The sequence below is a fragment of the Thermobia domestica genome, chromosome 10 (genome assembly GCF_964235325.1).
Source record: "Thermobia domestica chromosome 10, izTheDome1.hap1.1, whole genome shotgun sequence".
NCBI lineage: Eukaryota > Metazoa > Arthropoda > Insecta > Zygentoma > Lepismatidae > Thermobia > Thermobia domestica.
The window spans coordinates 203,375,957-203,399,509 of NC_137463.1; the positions used below are offsets into that span (position 1 = coordinate 203,375,957).

The following is a 23,553-nucleotide window of genomic DNA, read 5'->3' on the forward strand; positions in this document are numbered from 1 at the left end:
ATAATTTTTTTTAAAAAAAAATTAGCGAGCCCCAATCTTTCTCAAAATTTAATACTAAATTTGACCTAACCCTCAGAAACATTTTCTAAACTTTGGTTCACAACCTGACGCTTGCCTCCCGAATGGTATCATTGTCTCCTAGAACTTTGCCTATCATCGAGAGAACAAAAACTCCATTCCCTGTAACAAAAATCTAACTTAATTGATTTTTAGCATAAAGTGAAGATGGCAATATTGTTTAGCCACAGGCAAAACATTCCCACCCCTTCTTATTATATTTTGAGTTCAGTGAAGGTCAAGGTCAGAGCTCAATTTATCGCATAATGCCTGCAATCCTCTACAGTGAAAGTGGAGCCGCTAAGCAACACAAACTGTAAATAGCTATTGCATTCTTTGTAACATTTTCACGGACACATTTCTTCAACGTTTGACTTTATTCCAATTATCGTTTAACGAAAGTCAATAATTATTAAAGAATTGCAATTGATCGGCCCCAGCCCGGCCCGACCTGAAGAGAAATCAGTGTCGGCCAGCCCAAGCCCGGCCCGGCCCAAAGAAATAACAGTGTCGGCCCGCCCAAGCCCAGCCCGGCTCAAAGAAATAGCAGAGTCGGCCCGCCCAAGCCCGGCCCGTGCAGGTCTCTAATGTGAACCGAGCGGTAAACGATTTGAGTTTTTTCATTTTCTCAGATATCTAGAACTTTTGCAATATGAAATGGGTTCACACCAGCTGTGTCTGGAGCTTTGGCAATAAAGACACAAATATACTAATAGCGTTTCGATTGTTTATTGGAGCGAAGCTCGTCTTTTCTCGACTTGGGCCGTTCGTTTATCCGGATACTCCTTCGAGATGCCTGAACCATTCTTAACCAAATTGGATATGGTGATTAGAGAGCGCATGCTGAGTGTCATAAGGGATCGCATGTCCCAATTGGACATACCATTGAGGAATAAAAACCGCAAAACGGAATGGAAAAGCATTTGTAAACAATGGTAAATAGAATTTTCAGTTTTAGAAATAGGGTGAAGCCCTTTTCGTTTTGTTCTGCGAACACGGTTTTTCAAAGTCATTATGCTTTCCGCTGAAATGCCAAATTCAACTATTTGCATGTCGTATTCGTTCATAAAAATTGATGCACTGAAAAAATTCTATAAATAAAGGTCGATCTTTTTTTTTTTTTTTCAAATTTGCAATTAATGCATATACCCAGTTTAATGATAAATTGAATGAAAAGAGAGCTTTAAAGTGTTAACATTTTTTAAAGATTGTATTACTGTTATAATTGTGAGTACTTTATACCAGTATTAAAAGGATATCACTGTGCGTTCACAGTAATAATAATAAGAAGAAGAAAAACTAAGGACTATATCAAAAGGCAGTCTGATATAAGGAATACAGTAGGCCTAGAAAATACTAGTAACCGTCAAAAATATATATATATATATATATATATATATATATATATATATAATATACAGGGTGTTTGAAAAAAACTCCCTAGTTTTAAGTATAAATTTAATTGGGAAATGAATGGAACTTACACCAATGAGTACATATCATGAAAGAGAATTCCTTCAAGTTTTGTTTAATGTTGGTAGACTTCAACGTGGGATCCATTTTTGGTCCTGCACACTTCGAGACGATATTCCACTTCTCGCCACGTATTTACCAACATTTCACGTGTAACTGTCCCAACCGCCGCGACGATTCTTTCCCGTAAATGATTGGTGTCTCTGATCTTTTCACTGTACACAACATTTTTTATGTAGTCCCAAAAGAAAAAGTCCAGTGGGGTTAAGTCTGGGCTTCGTGGTGGCCAAGGTATTGGGCCAGCCCTGCCTATCCTCCTTCCTGGAAAACGAGTGTCAAGAGCCGCACGTACATAGTTACTGTAATGAGGTGAAGCGCCATCTTGTTGGAAAAACACAAGCCCCTTTCCCGCCTCAATATCGTCTATTTGGGGAAAGACGTACTCTGTCAGCATGTCATAGTAAACGTCCCCGTTTATTGTTTTTTCTACAAAAATGAAAGGACGAATCGCACGATCTTCCATCAAACCGCACCGGACATTAAGTTTGGGAGAGTCACGTTGATGCTGAATAACTTCATGTGGATGCTCTTCCCCCAAATTCTGCAGTTATGACGATTAACTGTTCCACAGACATGAAATGTAGCCTCATCAGAAAAGAGATTTTTTTTTTTTTTTTAATTGACATAATCATCAATTCTGTGCAGAAAGTCAGCAGCAAACTCATACCTTTCGATTTTATCAGTAGGTTTAATTCCATGTAACAGTTGCAATTTGTAGGGTGCAACTTAAGTCTTTTACGCACATCATACACAATACCTTTAGGCACTCCTAATTGTAAATTACGTCTGGCCAATTACTACTTCGGGCTCCGAACACAAGAAACACAGCTCTGTTCAACAACATCTTCAAAAGTTCTCGGTCTACCTGGTGATTTTGCTTTTAAAATACTACCGGTTTCCTTGAAAGACTTTAGCCAATGACGGATAGTTTTTACTGTAGGTGGTTCACCACCATACTGATGTCTAAAATTACGTTGCACTATTATAACTGACTCAGTTTTCACAAGCCAAATAACACACTGCGCTTTCTGTTGCGGAGTACACATTGTTGCTGAGTTAATTTGCACTGCACACCTGCCTGGGCTGAACTGAGGAAACAGAGGAAAAAAAACAGCACTGGTGCCTTCTCAAGGTCAAGCAGACCTACCAACTGCAGGAGAGCCAAACTTGGAGAGTTGATGAATCAAACGCCACAAACTAGAATAGTGTATGTCACTTTGTACAGATTCTAGGACATATTAAAACTAGAGAGCTCTTTTTCAAACACACTGTATATATAATATGGTGTCCACATTGAGATGCTTCCAACATTTTAGAACAAAATAGGAGAGAGAAAAATGTATGTGCTATACTTACTATACATGAAAATAGTAATGCAACTCATCAAGTTGTCATAAAAAACACACAAATTTCAGTTCAGCACACTTATACATGGGCACTTCGGGTGGCGCGAAGAATGTCAAACCGATACTCGATTTCACGCCGTGTGTTGCGGAGCATGTCTCCTGTAACAGAGTTTATGACAGCTCGTATGCGCTGTTTCAAGTCCAGTAAATCGTTTACTCTTGTAGTATATACCCTGTCTTTGATGTATCCCACAAGAAGGAATCTACTGGGGTAATATCGGAGGAACGTGGAGGCCAAGGAATTGGACCGCGGCCAATTCAGCGACGTGGGAATGTCATCTAAAATCTGTCGCACTACATAGCTCCAGTGGGGTGGGACATCATCCTGTTGAAAGATGACTGTTGGCTGCTGTTGTCTGTTATCTGTAGCACGTCAAAGTTTTCCAACAAATCCAATTAACTGTTACCAGTGACAGTCTTTTCTTGGAAGATAAACGGCCCAACAATTCTATTTCCCATCACATCGCATAACAGTGCCATTCACTTTCGGACTATTATGCATGTGTTCTATGAATGTATTAGTGGGGTGCGCTATGTCTGAAGTTACACATCCGTGTGTATTTCTTGTTAAAATTGAACTAAGCCTTGATTTTCGTCCTTTCGGTGATGCTTTAAAATTCTGATACGGTTGTCATTTTTTTTTTCGTTATATCAAAACCAATATGGCGGCTATCAAAAATGGCCGCCTTTGCGAATGCACGGCGCTGTCTTTAAAAGCCTATATCTCCCAAATTAATTGACCAATCTTAATGCAACAAACACCAAACGAAGTAGAAAATAATAAATTTTTAAAAATTGACAAGAGTTATTACTTATCAATACAAATAATAATGTGAGAAATGATTTTATTTCAAATTTTGCACTTTTTATAATGCGTTTTCTTTATATATATATATATATATATATATATTTTAAATAACAAGTAAACGACAAATAATTGAAAACAACGTTTTGTACCTTTTAAAAGAGTAATAAATTGTCATGTATATCATCCAGTTTGGTTAAGAAACAACGAAATTATAACAAATTAATATTTCCTTTTTTTGCTTGATTTTCCCACATGAGTAGAGGGAGACAGATACCTATAGGAAAACCAACCATGAATCCGTGATCTACTCTCCAAGACAAGTATGAGGAACATTCAAATGAAATCTGGTCAGTGCGTCTAACTTTGCCTTACATGTAAGATGGCACCACGTAACTGCGGGTATGGTGGCGCCATCGATTGATAGAGAGACTGACGCGTGCGCACCGTTTGACGTTGAAAAGAGGCAGTGTGGTTTGACGCCGAAGAGAAGGTAGTCACACAAGTTATCGTGTACTACCGAACATACAGGCGTTTAAGCAGGAGCAACGAGGAGTGATTCGATTTTTAGCGGCGGAGGGAGTCGGAAGCCGTGAAATGTATCGACGGATGAAGGCTGTGTATGGTGAGTACAGTCTGAGTCGAGCAAGTGTTGTTGAATGGCGCAAAAGATTCCTTGATGGGCGCGAGTCACTGGAAGACGATGCTCGTCCTGGACAAGCTCATCGTGTCATCATCACACCGGAAATGATTGCAGAAGTGAATGCTTTAGTCTTGGACAACCGCAGAATCACCATGGACGAGATCCATCGGTTACTGGGTATTAGCGTGGGCACCGCCCCCACCGTAATGCATCAATACTTGAACTTTCGAAAAATTTGTGCGCAGTGTGTTCCCCACCAACTGACCACCGAACAGCGCAATACTCGAATGGCTCTTTCTTTGAGTCATCTGCAACGTTATCATGAGGAGGAATACGGCTTTCTGTCGCGTATTGTCACAGGAGACGAAACATGGTGTCACCATTTTGAACCGGAAAGCAAGCGTCAGAGCAAGCAGTGGAAACATGCGACTTCACCACCTCCAAAGAAATCAAAGGCTGTGCACACGAGTTCTGGTAAGGTCATGATGTCCTTTTTTGACCACTAGGGCCCACTGCTTGTCGAGTTCCTGGAACGGGGTACCACCAATGCCCAGCGTTATCAAGCCACTTTACAGAACCTTAGACGAGCCATCAAGTCGAAACGCCCAGGCATGTTGTCTAATGACGTTATCCTCCTGCATGATAACGCCTGCCCACACACGACCAATGCGGTGAAGACGACATTGCAGTAGTTTCGGTGGGAAACGCTGGAACATCCACCGTACAGTCCCGACCTTTCACCGTGTGATTTTTATATGTTTGGACCTCTAAAACAAGCTATTCGCGGACATCGATTCGCAACGGACGACGAAGTGTGTGACTGGGTCCAGGCCTGGATCCAACAGCAGTCTACTAGCTTCTTCAAGGATGGAATCGACCGGCTAGTGTTGCAATGGGATAAATGTGCCAACAGTTTTGGCGGATATTTTTGAGTATATGTACTGTGTATCACTACATGTGTGAGTATAACTACATTTTTGAGTTAATACAATCGTTACCGTTACTTTACACTAGTGACAGGGTTTTATTTGAATGCCCCTTATAGTTGGACATGTCGCATGCTATACCCTGACAGACACCGCTATTAGCGCACCTCAAGTATATCACGATTTATGCAAAACTTCTAGAAAGTTCCAGAAATAGCCATAAAATTCTAATGAAAAGTTCTAGGATGCTCTAGAGGCTTCCATGACATTTTATTAAAACGTTCTAGAACTTTCTGTACTTTTTCTAACATTATAGAACCTTCTAGAACTTGCCCGAAAATTCAAGAACATTTTAGAACGTTCCATTAGAATTCAATGGTAGTTTCTGGAACTTTCTAGTACTCGGACAAAGTATATAAGTACGGCGGAAAGTGGAACTACTCACAGTTAGCAGGGAAAACTGTGCGGTTACTTGCCGAATTTCAATTGCAAAGTAAGTATTGTATCTTATCACTTTCTTTATATTACCTTTAGTCCTCTTGTGATTTACTCTTCGTTTCTAAAGTGTTTCCCCAATTCTTTCGTGTATTTTCAGAAATGAAACTGTGTAATTAACTTACAAGATGGAGTCACCAAATCCGAAAGAACTTGATTATAATCTCTGTATCGTGTGCCAGGATCTGAAAAGAGGAGACGTAACTCGAAATCCATCTCTTGAATCACTAGAAAGGCTAATAACAATTGCAGTGGACAGAAGTAAATTTGGTGATCTTCAGTATTCAGCGGTCGCATCTCGTCTTAAACCGTTATCTCCTGAGCATCTACAGGAAAAGGCAGCATTCTTCCACAAAGTCTGTTACTCTATTTATTTCACAAAGGACACTATGATAAATCGAAGCGGAGATATGAGGAGACTTTAAAAACATGGATCCATAGTGCCTACGGTTGCGAAAAAAGAGGACGTCCAAAGAAATTAACAGTGAATGCTCCAAGTTCAACAAAGTCTTCTACCTTTCCATTTGACAAAACAAATGCATATTTTGTCAAGAGGCTGAGGGTGAACTTCATTTAGTGCAGACGTTGTCCATGGGGCAAAAAATTAAGAACGTTGTTGAAAATAGTTCTGATGAATTGAAGTGCCGCCTTCTCGCCTTGTTGAACGAACCCGAGGACGCGATTGCATATGACATGAAATACCACTTAAAATGCTTGGTATATGCTGAAAGAAGAAAATCTTTATCAGAACCACATTAAACTGGATTGTTAACATTTTCGGCAGACGTTTTGGCTGACATCGAATTACTAAATATCTTGCAATGCACATTTTATCGGGATAAAGATGCTACAATAAGTATGTGGGATGTCAATATAACTTATCTTAATCTTCTCTCTGAGAAAAGTGGAAAGATAGTTGATGGCAACTATAAGCGTCATTTGAAATCACAAATACAGCAGTAGTTACCAAATGTGAACTTTGTCCGTCCACCACAAATGAACGCTCCTGAGAATCTCTGCGCTTCCAACACAATTGAAAAGGCCGTTCATAGCTTCGAAAACATTTCTCATGCTGACACAACTGCAGTACTCAAAGCATCACAAATAATTTGTGACGAAATTCTTGCCAGTGAACACTGGAAATTTGATGGATCTTTTGACGGATATAGCTCTCCGCCAATCCTCCAACAGTTCATGCTTTGTCTGATACAAGGCTGTAAGTCAGAGAGTCAGACAACACGACGAGCTGAAGAAGTTAATAAAGCAGTGAACAACTTATGCCAATTGGTTGTCGCTAGCTGTAGATCTGATCGTCAAATTAACTATCATCCAAAACATGACGATAGTAATTTCCAACAACAAGCTGATACACCATTAACCATTGGGCTTCCGCTACTCATTCATCATAAAACAAGAAGCAAACAGCTCATAAATACATTGGAGAACTATGGAATTGGAGTTAATTATAAGAAAATAGAGGACATTGAAATTAGATAGAGGACTGTTGCATATACCAACAGAGATATTTTACGTGCGCAAACTTTTTTTTTTCTTTTTGGAAACAACAAATGGTGCTTATTCCTGATATTGCATGTTACCATATTGCGCATAACAGCTGCTGTATAACACTGTCCAAAATACTTTCTTTTTCAGCGTTATCTTTGCAAAATATAATTATAGTATACAATTTAAATATGTATTTTTGCGTTCACAAAATTTTTCAAATGTTTGTGTTGTCTGAGAAAACTATTTTCACCGCTCATTAAATGTTCTTCTTAAGTTTTATTAAAGATGTTGAATTATTATTATTATTATGAAGTCTGTTAAACAAATAAAATTGTGTTTTACAATATTTAACATGATTGAATTAATACCAAAAGAAAACATGAGCAGGACATAGGAATAGAGGATAATTTATTTACATGTGCTTGCTTGCACGCTCTGAATTCGGTTGTCAGAGGTAAAAGCAATAACTAGAGTACCAATTTTCGCTCATCAGAAATATCATCCACGGATCAATGTAATAGGTGCTTACTGGGTTTAAGCGAGAGCAATATTTTCGCTATGGCTGCCATATTGAATTCGGCGAACCTGTCAGACTGGGACCACTTCAATTCCTCTTTCATCGTATCATAATATCAACACATCCAGCTGGAAAGATTTCAGCAAAGTGACTCTTTGGTTATTTTATTACTCTTGGCCCCCTCTATTCATGTGGGAAAATCAAGCAAAAAAAGGAAATATAAATTTGTTAGAATTTCGTTGTTTCTTAACCAAACTGAATGATATACATGTCAATTTAAAGACAATTTATTACTCTTTTAAAAGGTAAACAACGTTGTTCTCAATTATTTGCCGTTTACTTGTTATTTAAAAATATATAAAGAAAACACATCATAAAATGTGAAAAATTGGAAATAAAATTATTTCGCACGTTAATAATTGCATTGATAAGTAATAATTCTTGTCAATTTTTAAAAATTGATTATTTCAGACGTCGTTTGGTTTTTGTTGCATGAAGATTGGTCAATTAGTTTGGGAGATATAGGCTTTTAAAGACAGCGTTGTGCATTCGCGAAGGCGGCCATCTTTGATAGCCGCCATATTGGATTCGGATGAACAAAAAAAATGACAACTGTGCCAGAATTTCAAAGCATTACCGAGAGAATAAAATTCAAGTATTAGTTCAATTTTAACAAGAAATGCACACGGGATTACACAATACCCCCCACTATATGGGGATTTTCTGTACCTCAAATACACATTGTGGTGATTCACTTTGCATGAAATATGAAAGGTAGCCTCATCCGAAAACATCACACGCGATAAAAATATCTCATCCTCAGCAATGCGATCTAGCATAGTGCATGCAAACACTTCTCGCTTTGGTGGGTCATCAAACTTGAGTTCTTGTACAAGTTGTACCTTGTATGCGTACAAGTGCAGTCGATGGTGGAGCACTTTGTGAACTGACGAACGTTTCATAGCAAGTTCTCTCACTGCTTGTCTAACTGTCTTCTGTAGACTTTTCTCGAATGACCTACGCACATTTTCTACAATCTGATCTTTGAATCTAAGTTTATTACCACCGTGTCCTTTTATAACATTGCCGGTAGTCAGAAACTAATCACACTATTTCTTTATAGTTTTGAATAACGGAGGGCCCTTGTTGTACACACACGACAAAAGTTTCGTTGCACTTGAATAACTGATTTTGTTTCAGCGTACCACCACACCACCTGTACGCTCCTTTACAGTCTCCATTTTCAAACAGTCGATTGTTGCAGCACCACTACGACTATTGCGCGCACTAAAACGTTAGCACATGAACTTTGTGAGTTGCTGCTTGTGCTCCTTAACGAATCACAGCTGTACAATCTGAAATGAAACTGTATAGACTTTCAAAATGTTTTAGGCTCATAGTGGATACCCTATATATATATATATATATATATATATATATATATATATATATATATATATATATATATATAATATTAGGGTGGTCCAGCATAGAATGGTAAAGAAAAAAAGATCTCTGATCTAAACGCATAGTTGCTAATTTTGATCCATGTGGTCTAAATATACTGAATGAAAAATTTCATCGCAGTAAAAAAATATTTAGAGGATGCTCAAAGCCTTCAATTATGCTCCATACCGTACCTGTTATTTGAAATACTGAACGTATTCGCATTTAAGCGATGATGGACCTTTTCGTTGTTTTGTGCAATGCTTGTGAATTTCATCCAAAAACAACATTTAAAGTGGCCAGAATTTCGTAATAGGGGAGTAGGGGTCCGTGACATGAAATAACCCCGTTACAACAATATCCATTTTTAACTTACACTCCCCGTTTCCTACACACAAAGCTGCTCATAAGAAAGAGTAACCAAACGGATGCTGTAGCCTTTTATTTTTAACGCTGATTCCTCTTTTTCTCGTTTCTTTTTGTTTAATCCTTCCTTAATTTTTCCATTTTTTGGTTTCGAAGGGGGGTCTATACCTTCTCCCCCTTGGCTACGTGCCTGAAATGGCGTTTCTAGTGTAGGCATAAATATAAGACATATAAGTCCACGACTGGAAGAGAAACGGAGGTATATTTATGATCGGTATCGTCTAAAATATGGATAGATTTCATCTAATTAATTATGCACCTCCCACAATTTTGGAGAACATACTAGAGGTCCAAATATTCCACTGTTTCAACGTTTCCAAGAGTTTTGACCAAACCTTAAGCATTATAATTTTAAGGCGCTGGAAAACGAACGCCTTTCCATGCCATATGTGCGAACACTGAAAAATGAAGTTGTTATGTTTCTACAAAATTGTCTTGTACATAAGGAAGATAATAACTATGTTCCCTGTGATGACTATAAAGGAATGATAGCGCTTTGTCTGTTGATACTTGGTAAATTTCCAAAGGAGTACCGTTTCAAGTCGCCAGGTGCTTACCATGTGGCTCGTTGGATGGGAAAGGTAATATGCTGCTTCGGGATATAAATTTTCCGCGAAATGTTTAAGCTTACAGTCAAAGAGGAAAAAAAATCTGCGGGAAATGTGTTTATTTGCAAGTCTCATATACGTGAAAGCATGGATTTCGTGTCCCAAAATATGTGATGCCCCCGTCAACGACTTAGATCTGTTCAAGCAGATCAAACAATACGCCATAGTGAATAAATCTGTGTCTGAATCTGCAATGAACAAGTTTCAAACTCACTTGTGGTATCTTGAAGGAGAGTTAGTTCCACTCTCACTGCTCTCTGAGAAGTTATCTTTCGAGGACAAGTGGAATATTATAAATCGTCTTAGGGCTTGTGAAGAAAATTGGAGTTCAAGAGGCATAAAACTCACAGACTGCCACGGCTTAGAAACAAAGAATTTTCATGATTTGATTTATTCAGCCTCTCTTTGCGCTTTACGTTCTCTTCGAGTTGACATCAATTTCATGTTCCAATGTGATCCCGAGCACTGGAGTAACTCGGACAAATTCCAAAAGGAGAAACGAATCGTCAAGTCACTTAAGGTTGTCAACGATGCTGCTGAACGTTCAGTAGACCTTATGTCCAATTTCAATGAGTCAATCACAAAGAAAGAAAGTGAAATGCAGAGCCTAATTCAGGTTGTTGAAACAGAAAGCGTGTTTCAGACGCTCGAAAGAGCACTTTGAAAAATTACCAACTTCGTTAATAACCTTATTTTTTCTGTTTAAAATGAACAGCAACTGCATATTTAGAGGTATCTCACTTATTTTGAGATCAATAAATGGTAATTTTGGTAATAGCTGTTTGCAAGTTTAGTAATAATAATAAATAATTCATTTTGTAGGGTAAAAAGTACAATTTACTTTATAAGGATTGAATTTTTAAACCTCCAATATGTCTCGTATACGACATAATTATATGCATCTTATGGCACAACTTCGTGTCGCTTGAGCGAAAAAAAAAATTGGACCACCCTATATATATATATATATAGTTACCTTCTGAAGAGGTTATTTACATAATCATTTTTTAAAAAAATAGATTTTTATCTGTCCATAAGGCAGCGTTAAATTAATGTAAATCGAAAACTGCATTAAGAACAGGAATTAATACTCCTTTATGTTTTCGTTTTAAACAGAAGCTCACACCTTGAAAACGATTACTAGAGGACTTGTATCCAGGTACAGAGATTCAACTCCAAAACCACAAGATCATTATTGGTTTCCTGGTCAAATATGCATTGCACAGTATCATGCTGACAAGAATTGGTACAGAGGAAAAGTTATTGAGGTAGTATAAATTAGCAGATTTATTTAGTCATAATGAAGATTGTTCTCATTTTATGTATAGCGTAAATGTAATTGGTATTCATTTTATTAGACTTTCTTTAATAGAAATCCACAATTCCAACCCTACACATGGATTAGATTGGAAACGAGTTAAGAGTTCCGTTCAGTAGCGAGGCTATATGAAAATAGACCTACACCTGAACGTGGGATCAGAAGTACGTGAACTCCTACTGGGAATCGAACCCAGGACTCCCACGCCTAAGGTGCGTACGCTATCCACATAGCCTCGAAAGAGCTTTTAATTAAGAAACCGGATTAAATATATTCGTTACTTACAATACAATAGCGATTGTAATAAAAAAAGGAAAAAGGTAATTATTACAATCGCTATCATAACTTCAAGTGAGGGATATTAGAATTGTATTTGATCCATAGTACTAAAATAGAAGGAAGTGTAAATGTATTAATTATGATATGAAAAGTTTTAAACCAGAACTGTTATTAACTTTTGTTTTATTTCCGAATTCAAGATATTGTTTTCAAATACTTAAACAAAATAAGGAACACATACTTAAATTACTCACCTGCACGTTTATGAAATCCATTTGTTTACCGTTTAATGAAGAGATGTCACTGGTTGATTTTTTAATAATGAAAGCAGAATTAATAATTACTAACGTTTGCACGAAACCACCGTGTCGAAACACTTGAGCAAAGAGTTTGCACAGCATATATCTGAAACAAATTCCTTCCCAGTTCTTTAATAGATACTTGGTAATTTACTAGATTCCCTCCTTATTATTTGCTAGTTATTTTAATCATACTAGAATTGGATGATTTAAGAAACTCAAAGGTTTGTCGCCATGAACCTTTCCCAAAGGATCTTATTTCCTGCCAAAAACATCAGTTGAGAATTAGTATTTCCTTCTTCCTTGAGAACCTTTAAGTTTTATCTTATTTAAGCTTTAAATAAATAAGAAATATAGGGCTTTAAAATAATTTATGTAGTGACTCACATAAAGTTTATAAAATATTCTTTATATTTAAAGTTTAAAGCTAATAAAATAGGATAAATATACCTCTTATTACAGTTTATCCTATGTAAAGGAACCAGATGTGACTTGTGTTATAAATCGGGCATTCGCTGCGAAATTAGTGGAGGATTTTAATGCAGGGAAACTAATCTTGTTACGAGTGGCTTGCTAGTAATGACAGAGTATATAATAATAATAATAATAATAATAATAATAATAATAATCTTGCCGTTCATTAGCTGCAATATTACAAATTTTACTACTTAGGTATAGTAGACATGAATTTGGTATCATAACTTCAAGTGAAGGATATTATCAGAGTTAGATCATCTTAAAAAAACAAATGATAAACTTCTAGTATTGTAAAGCATCGTGAGGCATTCTCTTGCAGTCCTCGTACATTAGTCCATAAAAGACAGGAAATTAAAATTTTAACTGAGTTACGCGATATACACTATAGTTGAGAATCTCAGACAAGTATATAGAGGCTACGATTTAATAAGGTAAAGATTATACAAATTCTAATAGATTGTGTAGACATATTAAAATAAAATATTCTTAATAGCATTCAAGTATGAGAAAAAACTAATATCCATTTTGTTCTGTTAATACTAATAAAATTTTAAATAATACTATTTTTAAAATGTATATATACTGGTATTAACATATGCTTAAAAGGAGACAAGAGTAGAATGCTCTGTGGAACATTTTGATAACAAAAGTGTTTCCTATTTGGAGAGGGAAAAAAGTTTGAGAAACGATGATTTTAAAGAATAATGTCAGTCAAAGTATGATGTTCAATATCCATTTATTGCTATAACAAATTATTTTTTGTATGTTATGTGTAGTGTCAACTAACGAATTTTTATCTTTTCGTAGGTATTACCCAACAACAAGGTAAAAGTGTACTTTGTTGATTACGGGAACGTGGAATTATGTAACGCTACAGAACTAAGAAAGAACGTTTGTATGATAGGATATCCAATCCAGACTCATAGATACGCTTTGTATGGTATAGTACCGGTAAGTATCCCGTGTTAAAATGAGAGAAAGAATTGTCTGATTCTTAACATATATGACATGCTTGCATACAATAGTAATATCATGGAGCAAGAAATAGAATGTAAGACTAAAGAACTATTCTTCCAACATCATATGTCGAAAACAATATGCTTCGAATTTTAACCAGAGGGTTGCAAAGAGCGAATGGTATTTAGAAGAAAAAAATGGATTTAGGAGAAGTAAGGGGCACAAGAAGTGCTGTTGTTTTATTTAGGGTAATTAGTTAAAGTTTCATTACAGGAAAAGACGAGGAAATGTATGTATATTTATTGATCGAGAAAATAATTATCGCGTGAACTTAGATTTTGATGGGTTTGCTAAAGAAGATAGGGTTGAAATGAAACGATGTCGCTTTGGTAACATGGTAAAATATAAATTATCAGAATCAGTTTGGTGTACTGTTATAATATCGGAGAAAATAAATGGGCCTCAAGTATTGTTTTAACCTAGCGTTTTGAAACGGTACGTATTTTTTTTCCGTAGTAACAAAATAATGTTGCAGTGGCATGTTATACACACGATAAATCTATAGTAGAATGTTTATTTCATAAGCAAATAAACGCAATACGTTCTAATCCGATTCCTTTTGTATGTGTTCTGGGCAGCATGTTTTTTCAAGCGAACCATCTCTGAAGCATTCGGCTTTGTAAGACACATATACAGAGATAGATTTACTTACATTGAGCCGAATTTGAACGTGGCATATATCTAGGAAATACTGTGTTTCCATCACCGGTTGTGTTCAATCTGCAGGCCACCTCTACTATTGCCTGGCATCAGAGTTTTAATTGCATGGAACTGCGTTGCATCTGGACCGTGGGTCTTGCATCCCACTCCTCTTTACAGGCTCTCCACAGGCCGGTGACGGTGCAGACTTGACAATGGGACAGCCGCCGCTTGAGGAGTTCGAAAGCAATAGCCCATTGGGCTGGTATCTGGACTCTTGACAGGAATGTCAAAGAAGGGAATTCCAGTTTCCTGTTCCATACGGCGATGGAATTTTAGTGAAGTTTTCACCGTGTGGCTGGATGTCGTGTCGTGGTACAGTTCAACCTGGTTTACGTCTTGATCGAACAGTGGTGGGATTTCATAATGTAGTACACAGCATTGATTTTTAAGTTTTGCTCCACTTTTGGACATGCAGTTTGCCCCTGTACGATAAACCGACCACAATCGTGAGCTCTTTTGGGAAACCGTTCTAGCAGCCTATGTCGGTGTTTTGGGACCAGTACTCTGTGCTGCATATTTCCGTATAATACGATTCATAGTTGCACGACCTACACGAATATCACGCACTTGTCACATTTCTACGACGCACAGTGGGGCGAAAACGCAAAAAGCTGGCCAAAAGGAAAAAAACGAAAGTTAGTAATATAGGAATTTTTTTATGTAGTTGGCTAGAGTGATGTTAGAAGGGCCCAAATCCATAAATAGAATAGGGTTTTTACTTTATTCCGACTACCTGAGCCACTCTTAAGTAGACCCTTCAGCAGGTGCAATACGCAGAGAACAATATAAGAATTGTGACGCGTCCGTTTAAACGGTTGTAACTTTCGAACGCTTTCATAGTTTTTAAATCTGTAAAGTTTTCCTATATCGTACTGGTAAGTAGAATAAGTGTATGAAGTGAAAAATTAATAATAATGATGTAATAATTTATAATTTGAATCGCAAGTCAGGCAAAATTTTCACATTGTTTATATATTTTATTAACTTAAAGCGTTGAAAACATTATGTGCACCCTCGTGCACCACGTTCATATTTTGTAGAATGGTAGTCTGACAATTAATGCTGTCGACAAAAACTTAGCTGCCAAAACGTGCCAATTACGAAGCATGTTGATGTTAATTATTGCTCATTAATGTTATAGTTACAAGCCGTTGCAGTTATCATAACCGAATCAAATACCAATAATTTGTGTCATTTAAGTAATAATACATTTCTAATAAATAAGAACGTAAGTAACAAGTAATTGTTCATCAAAATATGTGAAAAAAGTGAATTTTGTTAAAGATACATTGTGAAAATTACGAAGTATGTTGACATTCTTGTTATTCCGCCATTTTTGATCCGCCATTTTATTTTTTTCAACTTTAGTTGCAGAATCGTAATCAGCAACCTCAATAACCCCTTTATCGCCACTTTTGAGAACATTTCTACGACTTTTTCGACTTTTGTAAATTTTATTCCGCCATTTTGTTTTTTTAACGTTAGTTGCAGAATCGTAATCAGCAACCTCAATAACCCCTTAATGCTAAATTTCATTCAATTTGAATATAGTTATCATATTTTGGCCAGCTTTTTGCGTTTTCGCCCCACTGTGCGACGCCGTGAACTGAACATCTCGACCACACTACTGTACTATGTGACTAACGAGATACTGTTGCTTGCCTCGTGATGATCTCACGGCGAAGGGTTGCGCATGCGCTGCACAATTGCACATTGACTTCGGCTCAATGTAACTGAATCAACCTCTTGAGTTTTTCCGGTGGAAGTGCGGTTATTTTAAGAAGACAGTTCTTTTAACGAGGATATAAAAACTGAGTTGAAGGAGAGGTCGACAAAACTTCCGTGTTTCGGAAAAGGTTGTAGAAAATTTAAACATAGTTCATATTAACTGAAGTAGTAAATATGGACTATACTTAAGTTCCATACAGTATTGAGTATAGGATCAGATTCTGTAGAAAATGGCTGGAATATTTCTCCGTGAGTAAAATTGGGAATAGACAATTTTAAAGTTTTTGATTTTTTCTGCACGACTAAATCATTTGCAGATAAAGTTGGAAGTATATCAGATTGGAGAATGCTGATGAGATTATGATCTTGAGATAGTTGTTGACGGATGATGTAGTGAAACATACACCGTTTCTCCGAATGGCTGGACATATAGCAAGAAATATTGAAATAGAAGTAAATTAATCATATTCCAATCTTTATTCTGTAGGAATAATTCTAATGCTGGTTGACCATGAAAACATATTTTTTTCTGAGAATCGAAGCCAGAGAAAAGAATGAAATGGTAGAGAGTGGAGAATATGTTTCAGGCCCCACAAATGATTGATATGGTGAGGGTTGGAGCTTTAGAAGTAGTGAAACTACGTAAGGTTTAGTGCATACGTCAGTCTCAAAACGTCCGTTCAAAATCCTGTCACCACATCAGCGAAGGTAACGGAGAAGGACCGGATGGAATTAGCTGGCCATTTGTTGCTTTTTAGGGACTGTAGGACCAATTTCAATGTTGTTGATCGTGAGTCCATATTTTTTGTATGAATCGAAGTCAGAGTAAAGATTGGAGTAGTAACGAGCGGATAATTTCTTGTTTCAGGCACTAAAAAGGAGGGAACGCGAATTCCCATCGCAGTTTTTTTTTCTTTCTTTCTTCCTTTCTTAACTTAAGAATAGTATTTAATTTGAAAATGAAGTTGCTTATGATTAAGTCAAATCAAGTTTGTTGTGTTAGGCGTTTTAGGTTTCGGGAATGTATTTAGAAATTTTTGAAGAGCGCTGAGGCCAAGACTAAGCAGAATATTGGTGTACAGTATAAGAAATTACATGTGCACTGGCTAGGGTGGTTTCAGGTGGATTCGACGATGAAGCGGATAATAGTTAGGAAGTGGTTTGTGTGGTTGATGTCTGGTGGGATGAAATGATTTTACGTAGAAGATAGAATTTAGATGGTTTGATTTTTGGAGTATGTTGCAAAATGATGGCGTGAGATAGGCCCTCAAGTGAACCGTGATTGGCTAGATAAGATTGGGTTTTAGTGTGAAAATCATGGCTGGGCTTCTTTTAGTTGAAATCTAAAGATAAATGTATGTGAAATGTAATGAATATAGCAAGATAAATAGCTATAGAAGTCCAGAAAGCGGTTCTTAGACGAAATAGTGATCTGAATGTCTTCCATCTCTTGTTTGAGAGACGTGAAGAAGTTTCAGGAATGTATTTAAAACATTTATCTAAACAATTTTTAAAACATTTATGCACAAGCTGTGGTCGAATGTATTGTTACGATACACTATATTTTCTGGAACATGTGCATGAGGAATCTGAGCGTTGTAAAGTGTCATTAATTGTGTGGAGAAAAGTTTCATCGTCATAGAAAGGTATATAGTGGGTGTGATCAAGAATGTTAAAATAAAATTACAGACTACTTGGACTTTTATTTTCTATTTATTGTTACTTTTTTCTCATTTATTGCTGATCTTTCATTGTATCATTATCATCACATATGCTGTTTGTTCAATTTATTGTTATTATTACAGAACACTGAAAATGGCAAATGGGAAGTTAAAGTCTTGGATTTCGTTCACTCAACAATTGTTGAGAAACAATGCAAAGTCCAGGTGATACAACCAGGAACAGATGATGCGGTTCCACAGGTGAGTGTATGATTTGGTGCTTTGAAATTAAGCTAGAAGATGATACGCTAATTATATTCTTTGCTTTTTAATATCTTTGATTTAAATACTATTGCAAAAAATTTTGTTATATGTTGTCGAAGAAATACGAAAACAGACGACTGCAGTTTTACGTGAAAATAAATGGCACCAGTCTTGACGTACAAAGCATTTCTCAGCTGTAATACTTTTATATTAACATATTCGTCTCTGTGAGCTATGCAATTACAAGATGTGATTTTAAAAAATACGGTGAATATTGTTGCACAATGCCATGTATAGATCTTACATCCATTACAACTAGTAAACTCGGTAACCTAAACCTTTGGTTCAATCCTTGTCAAGTTTGAACAAGTTGTGACATGTTAGTTAGCTTCCAGAAGAAGTGAGGACGTGTTAAAGAGGGCATGTCGAGCGCCAACGTTAAGTTTTGTTCAAAGCTGCAAAAAAGTACCAAAAAAGCATACGAAATGTCAAAATCAATGTATGGCGATGAAGCGGTGGTATTGAAGACTGTTTAAAAGTGCTATGAGCAATTGAAAAGCGAAAAAGAGTTGGCTGAAAACGAGCAACAATTGAGACGTCCTTTGACGTCCAAAACAGATGAAAACGTGCAAAAAGTGACACAAATTATTTGTTCAAACAAGCGAATGACTATTCGAGAGCTTTCCGAAGAATTATAGGTCCGTAAAAAACATTTTAACCGCCGATTAAATGGGCATATGACTTCCTTCTTCACCACGAAACCGCGCCGTGCTACATCTTATTTTTGATCCGCAAAGTTTTGGCCGGAAAAAGTGTTTCTATCTGTCCACATCCGCTTTATTTCCCAGATTTAGTACCATGCGACTTTGGTTCTTCCCCAAAATTAAAACCTTGCTTAAAGGAAAACGTTTTGACGACATTCCTGACTTTGAGGGGGCCACGACAGAGCAGCTGAACGCCCTTCCAGAAATGTAACGAACCATGAATTCAACGTTGGAATAAGTGCATTGCTAGCTAAGGACAGTACTTTGAAGAAGATTAAATCATATTCCATGTAAGTTTATTACTTTATTCTTTGTTTACCGGATTGTTTGATCACACCTACTTCTCTAGATCCTATAAAAATATTTTCTGTATGTATGGTGATGGTAGGAGTTAATCTATATTATAAAATTGAAAGTGACTATGTTTGTGACTTAATCTCCTGTACCGCCCGACCAATCTCGATCAAATTTTTAACATAGATGCGATTCTGGCCTGGGAGTGGTTTTAGCTATTCACTTCGACGGTAGAAATTAGGGGCGGGGAGCTAGAAAAAAAATAAAACTTAATAACTCTTGAACTACTCGATCAACCTCGATCAAATTTTCAACATAGATGAGGTTCGGGACTGGGATAAATTTTATGATTTCACTTTGACGGAATAACGTAGGGGAGGGAGTGGAGGGGGAGACATAAAAACTAATATAAATAAAAAAAAAAAAGTGACTAGGTTTGAGACTTAATAACTCCTGAATGACGTGACCGATCTCAATCAAATTTTCAATCATAGATGAGGTTTGAGACTGGAAAGTTTTTATAATTTCACCTTGACGGTAAAACCTAGGGGAGAGATATATAACTACCCGACAATCTCGATACAATTTTCCTACTTAGTAGAGGAAATACATAAAATGATCAAAAATGACCAATATTAGAGTCGAATCCATAGTTTTCAAGGTCCCTGAGATGAACAGTGACACTTCCGATCCCGTTTACGTCCAAATTCAGCACCGCAAATTGGGGGAGAAGAAGGAAGGAGATATATAGGTGCCTTCCATTTCAATCCAGGCAGAGCATGTACCATCACAATCTCGGATGTTGTTGAAATTTTTTTATAGTAACTAGACATGTTTTTAAGAGACTTTTTTTCGAAAAAAAAATTTCCCGCCAAGTAATGGGCCATCAAAGGCGGGGAGTACAATTTATGAATTGTAGAAGACATGGAAAATGGTCAACTTCGGAGCCTCACCATTCGGCTATGGAGACAGGTAGAGCTATAATTCTTGTTGTGGTATGTACATAGGGATATAAATAAACTATATTTCATTATAGTTTGGTTTGCGCATGCGTATCTTTTTCTACATAAATTAATAAATGAACGTCAGTTTATCTGAAAAGTCGAAGTTTGCGAATTTTTTTCGAGCACTTCCGGTTCGAATCCTAAAGTTCTTTTTTCACGTTTGGTAAGACCTAGTTAGCCGCTTTCCGAAAAAAAAAAAAAAAAAGTATCGCTAACACACCAAATACCATTCTCGACCAGTGCTTCGTGAATTAACTATATCCTTTTGAAGCGAAGTTTCGTTAACTCTGATGTCACAGTTAGCAACACTGGAAACAATAAAAGTGCAATGATTTGATGATGTTTGTGGTTCACATTCATTAAATGAAGAGTAAAAGGTTTTCTTGACATGTTTTTTTATTATTTTGATCAAAAAGGCTCTCTGAAATGGTAAAATGAGCCTTCCCTCTTCTTCTCCGTTTTTTTTTATTCCGAAGTAATCTGAGATGGAAATTACGATTACGAAACACACAAATTTTAAGTTTACTTGAAATGGCCATCCAATAAATTCTGATGATCTATAAAAAGCCTAAACTATTAGCTCAGTGATAATTTGGAATGCTCCAAACAAAGTCTCAATTAAGTGTGATGTCATTACAGTTATCGAAAAAGGACAAAAAGTTAAATAAAAATCGAAATGTTTTCTTAGGCGTTTCATCAAAGAAATTTACGGACTTTTTAAAAAGAACAATTCAAGCATAAGAATGGGTCACTCGAAATTTTATAGTATTCGACTAAAATGGGTTAGTCCGCAAATTGCGAGGGAAGTGTGTGTGTATTTGTGCATATTTTAAGTTAGCTGCTACTGCGTTAAAACAAATCAAAGGTGCAGCCTGTATTAAAGCTGTCATGAGTGATCTATTTCCTTTAGTAGTATGATCCGTAGAAAATGACATCTGTCTTCTTCAGGAATGTGGTGAATGTCCTGGAGTGGACGGAATAAGTATGGAGTCGTTAATTATTGATCCTGATGAAAATGAAAGTGTTACGTATGCCATATGGGAAAACAATGATCTCGTTAAAAAAAAACTGTGCCATTTTCTGTTTTAGTATCGTACATTGCTGGTTTAACTTTAAGAATTGTAATTCATGACCACATCAAGAAAATCCAAAGAGAATTAATTCCTACCGAAAAGCATCGTATAAAATTTCGAGATACAAATTCTGTTTTACTTTATGTGGACTTCGTTGAAAACTGGACTGTTATTCTGCAAAGTGAAAATCACAGTTATCACTGGAATATGAAACAACTGACAGTTTTGTTGTAATAAGCGACGACAAAACACACGATTCGGCTCATGTATTCATAGCCATAGACAAGATTCTAAAAATAATCGAAAAAAAAAAAGCGAAAATATAGGTTATAGAAAAAGGTTCGAATCGTGGCTAAGCGGTTGGCGTATGCGCCTTTGGCGTGGGAGACCCGGGTTCGCTTCCCGGCGGGAACTCATGTGGTTCGGATTCCACGTTAAGGTTAGTCTAAAGGGATGAAATAGTGTCGTCAGAAAGAAGTACAATTTTACGTTCGCAGGGGGCATAGCTTTCAGTTTTTACGAAATTTACAAAAATAGATGGCAGTGTTGTCGAACCCAATTTGGAAGATTGAGTTAGATTTTTACCTCCCCTTCTTTATTTTTCTTTCCTCTCGAAGGATGGGGCAGAGGGTGTGGGATGTCGTTTGTCGGCGACCTTCGTAAGAATTTTCTTTTTCGATACTTCCATCCCTCTAAGTAACCTGACACCACTGACCACTGTCTAGTAATCTGCAGCTTGTACGGAAGAGGAGTTTGAAGCTAATCGTTCCATTTCTGGTAAAGAACGCTGAATAGAGAAAATGCCGATTGCTGAGAACACTTTTTTTTTCGCTATTTGCAGTATATTGCTTGTCTTTTTTCACGTGATATTGGACTTGCAATGAAATACATTTGCTCAGCACAGATTTAATCAAAAGATGTCATAAATGACAACTCAAATTGAACACAAGAACTCCCAGTGGCGTATACACAACGTCATAAAGAGGAGTTCAGGCACACAAGTTCATATCGTATACCATTGATCTGTACAATATATTAACGGGTAAAGTACAAAAATTTGAATTCTGTATCCAGCATAGGAGTTTTGAAATGCGTTACTCATTTAAACCTTCATGTACTATCGGTGTGGAGTCATAACGCTATTTAGCGATGAAGACAATATAAATTTTCGGGAAAATTTTCATCACTGATTCCACATTTCAATGCAATTATGGAAAAAACACAAAGAATTTCATTTCTCACATTAGTGATCCCACAGATTTGAGAACGTTGTTTATCAAGTGAATTCCCTTTTTAAGAAAACGATTTTTAGTCTTGAAACTTACTGTATTTTCAATTGAAATTTCCTTCACTAAGAAACAATCATGTATCTTTAGAATAAATTACTTATTTCATTATTTTTCTGGATCTTTTTCTTGTCAGTAATAATTCTAATTAGTATATTTTTAATAGCATGTGAAATTTCAAATTAGCATTACAAGGGGGTCCGCAGATCACTTCCCGAATGAACAGGGGGTCCGCGTTATCGGAAAGTTTGAGATTCTGGGCTAGTGCATAGATCAACATGAAAGATCGATCCTCACAGTGTATTCCATTACCCAACATAATCTCACGTCCAGGAAATATAAGGGAAACGAGACCCGTACTTTTTATTTATTTATTTATTTATTTTTTTTTTTTTTTCGGATGAAGAAAACAAGTATAGTGAGATTTCTTGCTAAGTTTATTGTTATATATAAAAATTGTACTCTTACATGTTAGAGAGTATATTTTTATATATGAACTCCCTTCCTATGCATTATGAGATGCAGAAAAAGATGAAAGGTGTAAATTCGATTTTTTGTATGTTTATTAAGAAAGTATGTAACGTAAATACATGCAATGAAGCAATAGCGGTGGGCGTCAGTGTTGTTTTTATGGAGAAAAGAGCTGTTACAGTGTATCCATTTTTTTTTCAAAGTAGTAATTTAGATACTATATGTCTAAGCTGTGTAAACACAAAATAGTCTATAAGCTATTGCTTATATGCTTAGCATAAGCGTCCTCGGCGCAGGAGACTCGAATTTGATTCCCGATGGGAGCTCATATGGTTTGGATTCCACTTAAGCCTTTGATTAACTCCCCCTTAAAAAAAATATGATAAACCTCTTTCAAAATATGTACCTACATCCACCACTGCGAGTAACTTTCGACTCAAGCAGGTATACATCATACGATTCACCTAGTTGCGTAAAATGGAGTAATTTTTTATTTTACTCGCAATTTTGAATATATGTATGCACAGAATGATAATGCTGTTGCACGA

General features: G+C 36.5%; 1 protein-coding gene across 2 annotated transcripts in view; it reads left to right on the forward strand.

Annotated features, from left to right (window-relative positions):
- Positions 1-23,553, forward strand: part of qin (tudor domain-containing protein qin) — a 613,696-nt gene that overhangs the window by 551,752 nt on the left and 38,391 nt on the right. For both annotated transcript variants that reach the window (XM_081728961.1, XM_081728962.1), the window contains 3 exons: positions 11,485-11,636; positions 13,549-13,692; positions 17,994-18,110. In XM_081728961.1, coding sequence (XP_081585087.1) covers positions 11,485-11,636; positions 13,549-13,692; positions 17,994-18,110 — 413 coding nt within the window. The remainder of the gene's footprint in view (positions 1-11,484; positions 11,637-13,548; positions 13,693-17,993; positions 18,111-23,553) is intronic.